The sequence below is a fragment of the Sinocyclocheilus grahami genome, unplaced genomic scaffold (genome assembly GCF_001515645.1).
Source record: "Sinocyclocheilus grahami isolate Dianchi unplaced genomic scaffold, SAMN03320097.WGS_v1.1 scaffold5.1, whole genome shotgun sequence".
NCBI lineage: Eukaryota > Metazoa > Chordata > Actinopteri > Cypriniformes > Cyprinidae > Sinocyclocheilus > Sinocyclocheilus grahami.
In genome coordinates, this window is record NW_015505184.1 from 707,376 (window position 1) to 719,367 (window position 11,992).

At 39.2% G+C, this 11,992-nt stretch overlaps 1 protein-coding gene across 1 annotated transcript in view; it reads right to left on the reverse strand.

The window, feature by feature from the left end:
* The window catches only part of LOC107583807 (proline-rich membrane anchor 1-like), a 29,005-nt gene extending 18,198 nt beyond the window's left edge, over window positions 1–10,807 (reverse strand). Inside the window, exons 1-2 of the mRNA XM_016270145.1 lie at window positions 9,993–10,807; window positions 8,970–9,120 (exon numbers count right to left, since the gene is read on the reverse strand). Coding sequence (XP_016125631.1) covers window positions 8,970–9,120; window positions 9,993–10,085 — 244 coding nt within the window. The 5' untranslated portion in view covers window positions 10,086–10,807. The remainder of the gene's footprint in view (window positions 1–8,969; window positions 9,121–9,992) is intronic.
* Between the last annotated feature and the right edge of the window lie 1,185 nt (window positions 10,808–11,992).

The following is an 11,992-nucleotide window of genomic DNA, read 5'->3' on the forward strand; positions in this document are numbered from 1 at the left end:
AACAACAATAGAATGAAACATCTGATACCTAAAACGAAAACAAAAAATTTTTTTAAAACGGGCCAGGTTGACCAGCTTCTTTAATCCACACTTAGAAACACTAAAATGTATAAAGTAAGTGGCTTTATTCTGAAGTATATTTGTCAAAATAGAAGGTTATTCTGTGAACACAGAGCCAAAATTCGGTAACAGTGTATACTATACACCAGGGTTCCTCAATAGGCGGCCCGCAGGCCACATCCGGCCCGTGAGAGAATAAAGTTTGGCCCGCGCTAATTTCAAATAATGTGGCATAAAAATTCAAACACAGCATCAGAAAGCTACATGAACTTACATCGTGTATGTACCACCCACATTCAAACAACAGACCAACCTGCTTTATTGAAACAGAGATCCCAATCCCACCTGAATCAGGCTTTTTATGTAAATCCATTTTAATTCAGAAAACGAATTCCGTTCTATCAGTACTTAGTGATTAGGGCTCCGACTTCTAGTTCTCTTTTACAATATCTCAGTTTAATTATTGATATACTTTTTTACAATTTAAAATCGCAATGAAATGCAAGTAGCTATAGATCTTTACTTCCATTTGAAATGAAAAAGAAAATCAAATGGGCAGGGACTTTGTTCCATCCATCGGTTGTTGATTAGATTTTGACTGTTGCACTCACAAATAGAGGCAGATCAGAATACAAGCTTGTAATTGATTGTAAGAAAGGGGTGTAGTTTAAGCAGACTAAATGATAGGAAATATCATCATGATACAAGTCTGTCATTTGACAGGAAGATCAATTTATAACATTTTGATTTATAATTACAAATTATGCATAGATGAACCATTCACAAGCATTTAGAACATTTCATATGAGCAATTATAATAACCAAAAAGTTTGGTATATGAGTTTGTAAAGTATGCCAGACCAGAAACACAATCAATCTTCAAACATATGGTATCCTGAAGTAGGCAAAACAACACAGCGAAGACATGACACAATGAACAAAGTACATAACATTAAATCCTGATTCTAATCAAGGCAGCAATTTGTTTTATCTCCTGAGATATGCGCCCATCCCAGATAGCATTGTTTATATCGACAGTTTTAAAAGCCCAGTATGTTACTCCTACCTGGCACTTTACTTTTTTATACTTCTTTATACTGTAGATGTTACCTTCATTTTTCATCCAGAGTCCTCACCTGCATCATAAAGTGTACTGTATCATGAATTAGTTGGTAACAAAAGAAAAAAAACTAAAAGGTGAAGAAATGCCTAGTAATGTTCAATGTTCAAATACAGAAAAAGGAACACTACAAATAAAACATTCAAACTAAATGCAAAGTGCTGCATCATGAGAATTGTGATCAGCCTCTCTAGTATGTAATTAACCTAAACTGGAAAGTATTAATCAGCAGTGCATTAAAAAGCTTTATGGCCTCCCTTCCAATCTGAGACTATTTGAGGGTCTTGAACTTATTTGCAGCTTACAGTACCATCATGTGCACAGAGCAACTGCATGGCTTTCCGCCAGTGATTGTCAATCTGCTAATGCTCCTCGATTACCAATGTCCTCTCAAATAAGACAAACTGGATCATGGGGAATCAATCCATGCAACATTAGCAGATAGGCTCGACAACACATTGGACAGAGGGGAAGGTGAATGCACGAGTGTGTGAGTAGAGGTGAATGGCTCCTGATTCATCAGATTCTCTACTTTATGCCAGGTGAATTTCTCAATTTCACAGTCAGCGAAAATGTCAGTAGGTGTTACACCCCTCATCCTTCTGCGCTATGGTCCAGTCATCAGACACCGGACAAGATCTTGTGAGTATGAGGGAAGGTAGCTTTAAATTTCCTTCAGTGTTTGGAAATATATTTGAACAACAATAGAATGAAACATCTGATACCTAAAACGAAAACAAAAAATTTTTTTAAAACGGGCCAGGTTGACCAGCTTCTTTAATCCACACTTAGAAACACTAAAATGTATAAAGTAAGTGGCTTTATTCTGAAGTATATTTGTCAAAATAGAAGGTTATTCTGTGAACACAGAGCCAAAATTCGGTAACAGTGTATACTATACACCAGGGTTCCTCAATAGGCGGCCCGCAGGCCACATCCGGCCCGTGAGAGAATAAAGTTTGGCCCGCGCTAATTTCAAATAATGTGGCATAAAAATTCAAACACAGCATCAGAAAGCTACATGAACTTACATCGTGTCTACACCGGACGCGAGCGACGCAATAAAGTACAAGAACTCATAATCAGTGATGCCGTCTTGGATGCGGCGCGACACGACAAATCCCCGACAGTAAACTGCTGTCGTTCAAATGATTTGCAATGCTTTGTCGTGTCCAGTGTAGATACGATGTGACAGCAAAAACATGGCGAGTGTGTAGAAAAGAGTGACTGATATCGTTGTCATGGAATACATGTGTTGGTTCGCAGTGAGTTCACAGTTTTAACATACAAGTTTGCTTTAATTTATTTTCAAGATCTGAGGTCAAATCTATTGTTGCTTTCACTATGGCTATAAAGAATAATATTCAAACTCACATTAGACACTTTTAACATTGAATAAAGCACATAATCATTACCTGAGATTATCACTGTCATATTTTGTATGTTGTTTGTAGTGTCTGGACCAATCAAACACACAATATATATTTTGTTAGCTAGATTTAACAAATACTCTGTAACACCCCACAGTTAACAAGTCATATGAGGACCTATGGACCCTCCCCCCCCCCCGAAATGCGTAACACCCCAGGAAGCCGAACAGGCCCCTGGTTCCATGGCAACCAACGCGGATATCACTGGGTTTATTGCCCAGTGGAATGTGAGCAGAGAGACTCTCACTGCATTTTCCATAGCAAGAGGTACAATGCACAGTAGAAATTGACTTTTCTACTAATTAATTCATAGGAAAACCTTTCTTTGAATGATCAGTGTATCCTTCAGGTCATCGTGTATTTTGTCTTTGAGATTGTATACTGTTTTATGCAGGCTTATGATCGAAACACTCACTCCTGTCAGCTTACATATATATATAACCCTACCATGTTTAGTATCTATGAATTAGTATTCGGATGATCTAATTGAGAGTGTATATTGTATGTCTATACCTATGCAACATATTAGTGTTCTAAGAATCTTTATTAGTTTGTGCATCCACACCCCAAGCGAATTACATTTGCAAATGACCATGCCCTCAAACAAAGGGTCGTAAAACCCTCCAGCAATTGCAACCTCCCGCTTGGAATTTCTTACTTTCTCATTGGACAAGCCCACCTTGAGAGGCGTGACTCTTCTCCGACCTTAAAGGCCCACACCAGGGACCCTCCCCGAGTCGGTGGTTCTGTTAGGTTCTGAGAAGATGTGAGCTCCGATGCTCCAGGACATCCTAAGTTCGTGCCATGCTTCGGCCTCGACCTTTCCATTCATCAAGATTCTCTGACTCAAAACTGGTTCTTTTCATCGACCAACTTCAGCAAGGATCACTGGGACTTTCAGATTGCATCAAGCCTTTCTTTCAGACAGACGAGACTTGCAAGTATCCAAACTTAGTCTTATTAATTGATACATTAGGTATCATTTTCACCTTGTTACAAAGGTGTGTTTGAACTAAGAATCTGATGTTTCCCTTAGGTGTAAATCTGCTGAATATGCAAATGGTTCCATAACTTCATTCCTTATTTCTCTTCTCTGTACTGAGTTAAGCTTTAACCCTTTCCTATACCAACTGTATGCGTGTGTGTGTGTATGTGTATGTTAGACCAGTTTATGTAGTTATGTAGTATGTTAGACTAGTTTAAGTGTTTATGTAGTTAATAAAACCTTACTTGTATCACACTTGACGTGGTTCATTGTTTGCTCATAACTGGAGTCACTTAATCATGCAGATTTATGCTACAAGCTTTTGTAGACTTGTACAGTAAGGAAGTTATTTCCCTTAACCAGGAAATTAACGTTCTTAAAATTGACAAGACAGTTGACCCTGAGAGGTCAGCTAAATATCTACAGGGGATCTAAAATATTAATAATTACTTATAACTAGTTATGATTCATTATTCATATTTCCCATGAGCTGATTTGTTACATGTTCCTGCCGCGACGTCGCAGAAAATAAAAAACGTTCCTAAAATAGAATCCCATGTCGCTTATTGTCACGTGTTGCTGTTGCAGATGGTTAGGACAAAAACTACATGAAAAAGATACTTTTTATCGCATCGTGTCTGGGACACACGGTGTTACAGTTTGATCCCCCCAAAAAAATCATAGCATAAAAATATTAATACTGACAAATCTTATAACTGAATCTGCAAATAGGGAAAGTGGAGAGAAGAGATCCAGTCTGGGAATGTGCAGGAACAGTTGATTTGCATGGCAGGTATTATTGGCAGAATTCGGCCCTCGGTGAATACTAATTGAGGAACCCTGCTATACACACACCTAACCCAATTCACTGAGAAATAAAACAAAACAAGACACTATAATAGTTCATTGTGAGTGACCATGTTAGCATTGCATGGTCACTATCATTTAAGTGTGCCGATCTTTAACTGTGGGATCCTCGATCATCCACCTATTTTCATACATTGTTATATAATGTAGCACTTGTATAAAAGCAGAGTCACTGACTGCCTTTTTACTGTGCAAGACAATTTTACACTTCTGACACAGCAAATTTCCCTATAGCAAGCTATCCTACTTGCACACATTTGAATAATTCAGAAGTGTGATAAGAGGGAAAATATTCTGCAATTGGTCACAGTGTACAAGCAAAAACATTGCCTGGTATCTCAGAAATGTGTCATCACCTGCCGTGGTTTCGCCTGATGGGAAGATACGGAAAGATATATTTGTTTTGCTTTATTTGTGTTTTGTGTCACAATGTGTTTTTGATTTGGCTACACTTAATTACTTCCTAAGATGCTGAAATGTTTAATGAATGTTGACATGCTTAGAATTAGCATAAACAGGCAGCTACACTTGCAAGACAACACAGCCCTCTGGACAGGGAGACATTAGCTTTGCTTTTTCTCTTCTTTACTTTGATTGTCAGGAGGGGGAGTCAAGCTGACAGGCCCGGGGGGAGAACGCCTGACAAGAGGAGAGAAGTACATGTCATTTCAAAGCACTCCATGTTATCCTGTTGTTTTTAGGCAGCAACTTTCTGCTTAGATTAAGGAATAATATCACGTTCCACAAAACAACTAGTTCAGTGAAGTAGGCCTATATGTAATTGTTTATGAGTAGAGTAGCTTTATTAGTGATAAAAAAACAGTCAAAACAAACCATTAATCTGAAGATATGGACTAGATATATGATTGAAGGGTCTAAAGATACAAAACCAAGAAAAGCAAAATGAAGATTATTTTCATGTTATGTCAAATAACCACTAAATGGCAGATTTACATATTTTACATATTTCATTTCATTTAAAATAATGTTATACAGATTACCTTTAAAGTGTGTGTGTGTTATATCATGACAAAGGTAATGTAAAAATAGAGGAAATTCCACTTTCCTTCTTGCCACCACTACTGCCACTGCAAACAACATTTTGATTGATGCATAGGTTAGCACCATAAAAATAAGATCAAATTCTTCGCACCTTAAGCGAAAAGCCTGCGAAGATGGGCTCTCGGTGCTTTTAGGTTACTAGAATTTGTCACAATGGCAATCCTAGTGTCTCTGAACACCTCCGTGAGGTTAGCAGAGTTAGCCATGTGTTTCTGACTGCCACGCATGCCCTTTTTTGGGCTTAAAAGTGTGTGTTCTTTTCCAAGAGCCCAGGAGCAATTCCATCTAATCTACTTCCCCTCATCTACATCCTCAGCAGTTCTGCTAAAAATAGATTCAGACTAATCTCGAGATAAAATGTGTACACTTCGGTAATATTCTGGGTTCAATCAGTACTATGTGTCTGCTCCAATGTGGTTTATAATGAAGATAATACAATAGAAAGCAATACAGCATGACATTATCCATTGTGGACAATAATTGGCCTGGACGAGCTGGAGAAGAGGATGTGTAATAAATAAGCTGCTTAAAAAATATCTTATTGCTTTAATGGTATGAATCTGGTCTTTTTTAGTTTGTTGTAATGTCAATTGCTACCTTATGAATCTGTTTATCCAGCAGGATGCTCCTGATATTCAGCCAAAGTCAAACTTGCATTTTAATCCTACTATTAGGTTTAGGGCAGTAGCGCTTTTTTTTGCAGTCAGGCCCTCTGAATCTGCAACTAATACATTCCTCAGTTTAAACCTTTTATCGCTGCTTCAATAACGACAGGTGTGGGAGTCCTCATTAAACACAACTTCCTCATGAATAATTTTAATAAGCTAATGTTAAAGCCATTTCGCCCCTAAAGGCAAAGCATGTCACAAGCCTTCAATTGGTTACTTATCAAAAACCGCCTTTTACAGTTAAATCTTCAGCGCACACGCTGTTGTTAATAGCTATGTTGCATTTGGCCCTCAAAACATTTAATGTCACAGTATGAAAACATAATATTAAATCCTCTCAGGCTGTTCATGCAAAGTATTGATTTTGTTTGCTTCATATCTGAAGATGTAGCAAGCATGTATGCATGAGGCAGGTATTGATGCAAGGCACATACTAATGTATTTGTCAAATTCTTACAAATGTTTTTCCCAAGAGCTTGCCGTTGTTGTGAGAGTAGTTGTTGTGAGAGTGCATTACTCGGCACAATATGTAATTTTCGCCGCTAGAGGGCGCGTATTCAAAATAAACAAATAGACAAAGGCCTAGTTTGATGACGCTGTGACTGAATGTAGAATCATGGGAGTTGTCGTCTTCATCCCCACAGCCGACGCAATCCGACAGGACTCGGGCAGAAATCATGTTCATGGATGAGCTAATGATTTATTAACGTAGTAGAACGAGGCCGCTGTGCGAGCGTGACACACGGCTCGAAAGCAGCGAAGCTTTTATTATGCCACAGTCGACCGCTTCCGCTCCTTCCGGTCGTGCGTATGTAGGGGGGGAAAAAAGCAGCGCTGTTTTATCATACTAGATACATTTGAAAGTTCTGTTATAATGCTACTCTGTGCAGTCTTCACTGGTCTATTAAAGCGCACAACATATTCAAGTGTCTTTGGTGTTTCCATGTTTCCTATAAAACAAAACCGGAAATCGAGTCATCGTTATGAAGACATTGGCAAGCGACACAATGACACTATGGACACGGTCCGTGTCACTAGTTAAAATCGCTTATTTCTCTGGATTTAAACACTCTTCGAAGCATTTGGGATAATGTAAGTACACAAGTCAGCAAAATATATAACACTGTTCCAGTGGTTTTTGGATATTTTAATTAAAAAATCTTACATATTGTGCCTTTAAAGCAGAAGGCTAAAACTCCAGAGGCAGATTGATTTCACAACCCTTTCAATGCGGAGGCCTCATTGATCTGGCTTTCCTCAGCACCTGACAGGGACCCCTGATGACAAATCTAAAATTTCCACCTCCTGTAATGAAGGGGATTGAGCTTTGTGTCAATTGTGAGCAGCAACATAGTTTCCGGCCATGTCCATTTCTCAAAACAGGAGGTGTCAGGAAATGAAAATTGTTTCAGCAAGAAGGACAATCTATTAAACTGCTTATAAGATACCTTCAAATAGACAGGGACAAAATCAGATTAAATGAACTCGCCTGTTTTTCTGGCAAAGCGTGCAGCCACAGCCAATTCATTTATTTTGGAGGATTGAACTCACTGCAGATTCTGACAACATGACAACACTGAGATCAAATCAAACTTGTTAGAGGAAATCCTAGATCGCAAGATTTATGTTTGACGCACAGAAAGGTACAGGAACAGCTCTCTGAGGTGATGCAGAGAAATGCTTTTGAGCTTAGAAACTGCAGAGGTCAACATTTGCCAATGTTATGAACCAACTGCTATTCATAGTTTTCACGTGACGTCACAGCCTTATGGGAATGCCCACCTGAAGGGCAAAACAAAGCTTTCTTCCGCTGCCAGCCAGTTTGTACTAAGTGCTAATGTACTAAGACAGTGATATTAAGTAGCATACATGTTATTGATGATGCCCACTGTTTACAGGCAAGCAGATGCACCCAGAATATAAATGCAACATGCCAAATTCAAAACAGAAAACCATTTAAAGAAAATATTTAATGTGGCTTTAGACAGTGATATTGGAGGACCAAACTTAATATACTCCTTATTAATAAAACATACTATGTACAGGCAAGCGGATGGACCCAGAATATGAACCAACACACAAAGTTTTATGTTCAGCGTTTTCCCATAGAAAACCATTATAGAAAGAAAATGCTTAACATGCACATTGCATTCACATTCTGGGCTCATCTGCTCGCCTGAATATAGTAGGTCTCATAAATAAATTTTATACTGAATATCACTTTCTTAAGGTGCGGTCACACTAGCGAATCTAGGCAAAATAAAGTGAGCATAAAAAAGTCCATTGTCAATAACGTATTGATGTACAGACCACTTACTCACACACTGTCAAACCAAGCAGCTTTGTTTATACAATGGCCAAATCAGTCCTAATAACCTAAAATGTTTCAATACAAACATTCTTTCAACAGTAGAAAGTCAGTCATACAGGTTTTGAATGACATGAGGGTGAGTAAATGAGAACAGAATTTTGATTCTCTTTTGAGCCATGTTAATAAGTATTTTAGAATGTTTTGGTGATTGAAATACCATGGTAGGTAATGTCATATACATATATATCAGATATATCAAGTGCCTAAAGCTTGCAGTTTGTTCATATACCTTTGTTTTTCTACTTTTCAGAGGTGGTCTAAATATTTGTAGCTTGAAACAGATGGAAAATTGACATGCCTGGGCTGCAGTTCTATGGATGTTCAGCCCTCCAGGTCGCTGTGCCAGTCATGTGACTGAAAACAATGAAGTAAGACTGCAGAGACATTAGAGGGTAGCACTACTCACCAGTTGGACCCAGGAGCCTCGGGGGTGGTGGAGGAGGGGGTGGAGGGGGTAACGGTGGGTAGGGCCTACACTGGCATGGCAACTGGCAGCTCCCTTCCAGCGGTGCCACTGTGGTTCGGGAGCATGATTTCTGGAGCTCCCCTCTCGCAAACTAGGGAGAAGAACAGAGCACAACTTAGATTTAGTTTTTGACACTTTCATCATCATGCCATGTATAGCACAGCAAAAACTGCAATAGTAAAATGAGATTTTTCGCAATAGCCCTTAGAATTTACAATGAAGAGAACATCATAACAACACAAGCACTCTCTCGTATTTTCTCTCCGCATGCTGGCGAATGGGAGCTCCCTCCCACTAAAGTGGAGACTGAAGGGTGTGTGGAGGCTGAGGTCTCTCAAAGAGAGCACCCACCCACACCGCAGAGCCTCAGACCCCCAGAAGAGTGGGAGTAACGAGGGGTGAACCCTGACACTGCCACCCCCTAATAGGCCATCCAGGAAACACTTCTCCTAGTCTTGTGAGCCCTGTTGCCACGGGGGACAGTAGTAAAGGACCAAAAGCCATCTCTCCAGAACTGAACACTGTTCAGTATCTATGATTTTAGCTGGTGCTGGAACCAAGAGGAGGGGATGCACTTTAAATAAAATGTAGTGCATACTAGTGCACTAGACTAGTAGTAAATACTACTATTGTAGAAATACTAGACGTGTAAGGTCAAAATATTACACACAAATGTCCATGGATATTTTACTTTAAGTGCATCAGTGCTATCTAAATCTAAACATACTGATTAAACAAAAAAATTATATAAATGCCATTTATGATTTTATAGTTGCCACCTGTATCTGACAGTGCATAGGTATACAACTGCATAAGTAGATATCTAAATAACTAGATATGTTCATACATTTAAGCGCAGTAGAGATTCACAGTGACCGTTATGCACGTGCGCATCCGCGACGCTCAGTTATTGAACCTGACAACGAATTATTATAAACGACTGAACTGCTCAGTCCAACTTACCTGAAATAACGGAAAAAACAGTGAGAGAAAACAGTGACTTAACAAAAACGGCAAAAAACCCAAACTGAGCGGCAATAAATTTCGGATAAACATTCCTCTTCTGTCTCTTCACAGTCCACCTGGCGAGGACGCGAGTCTGAGGCGCATAAAAGTCATTTATTATCCGCTTCTCAAGGCTTACCAACGATGTTTTCCCCGAGTTTGAGCAGACACGGTCTCTGAAACATTCTTGTCCAATTAAAGCAACAATAATTGGTGACATGGAAGGGTTTGAAGCGACATATGAAGGACGCTAGCACTGCTTCTGAGGAAAGTTGTTGATCCTCCGCGCGCTGCCGTGGCGCGTGCCGTTTCAACCGCACAAGAGTTCCAAAGCAAAGTTCTCTCCGCGCGCGATTCTGTGTGAACCGAGCGCTGAATCAGGATTCATTTCTTGCCAGGCATGATAAGAAGATGTCAGTTTAGTTACTGACACTCAAAACGCCACGGAGAACCCACGCTGACTCGGTTGACTCGAACGCCGGTGCTCAAGTAGGTACCAAAACTGTAGACTGGGGATTCACCTCTTCATTACTTGGACAGCACCACCTGACGTGAAAGCGTCCAGTGAGAGACGCGCGCAAAGATAACGCACTATTATTAATGTGCTAGCCATTTACATTAGCGACGTAGTCACACGTTTTCTATCGCTTCCGGACTGAGATAAAGCGATGTATTTAACGAGGACCCTTAGGTTAGGTTTGGTTAGGTCACGGCGTCAGACAGTGAGCGTGTATTCGGGGCGAGTTGAATGTACTCTGCAGAGCAGACAGACACAGAGCACATGAGGCAGTGAAGGAGAGAGCCGAGGGGGAGGGGGGCGGTTTGCCATCCACAGCGTTTGTTTAGGTGGCAGAATTTTAATTTTAGCTTGCGTGGTAAATTAAAGGCCGTTTTCTGTGGATGTATTACCATTCACATGGGATTTGATTAACAGAGGAAAATATTTTTTAATTAAGAGACTTCCATAAATGATCCAAATGCGTAGTTAGTCTAATTCTGAAATAGGACATGGAATGCCAAAATAAAGCAATTGTAACTGGCAGTAAAAGTGCTAAAGTACTGGAGCAAAGTGCAATAAAATCTCGAAAAGGAAGTGCAGGTGCCAGTCTATAAACAGTTCTAGTCCAGTTAGGCTTGTGTGTGAATGATGATTATTGGTTGATGGATCAAAAACGTGGGTATTTTCTAATTATTACATTACAAATCATAGTGCACTAGTGCTAAAACTACAGTTTAGTCCAGTTTAAAGCTGTGTGCTTAATGATATTACATATTCAGTTTTTAAGTTTTCGTGTTTGAAGCTTTAGATCATGGAGAACACACTTCTGTTTGTTTAACTTTATATGTGCACTTTCATTTATGTATATTTTCTGCTCATATACAACTGGAAAAACAAGACTATTGCTCAGTGGGAATGGTGTATTTTGTACCTGAATGCCACTCATATATATGTATGTATAAACAATGTTATTATATTATATTACTATGTAGGCTATATATTATTATTATTATTAGCCTATTTTACCATATATACATTAAAGACAGTAAAGTATTTTATAAAGGACAGTATTGAACTTGATCCCTTGTAGGCTTTTTCATTCATGAAAATTTAAATATGGCATCAACCCTGCTTAAGATCCATATACCTAAGGATTTAAATAGAAACAGAAAGGCATGACGAATGTTGGTTATATATAGACACGTTATCAGCAAGATCTTTTTTGTAATCTGAAATATGATTTAAGTTTAATTCCTTCTCCCACCTCTTTCTCTACCAAACTACAGTGCGTGGTGACAGCTTACACTTTTGCACTAATACCCCCTCCTTCTTCAGATTTAATTAGACTGAGAAGCCCTCTGATGTGATCATCCTAAATGAGGTTGCTCCACTAAATCACCAAAGCAATAAATTCCACCCAGAATAAATTGAATCTTAATTTATAGGTCTTGTTTTATGG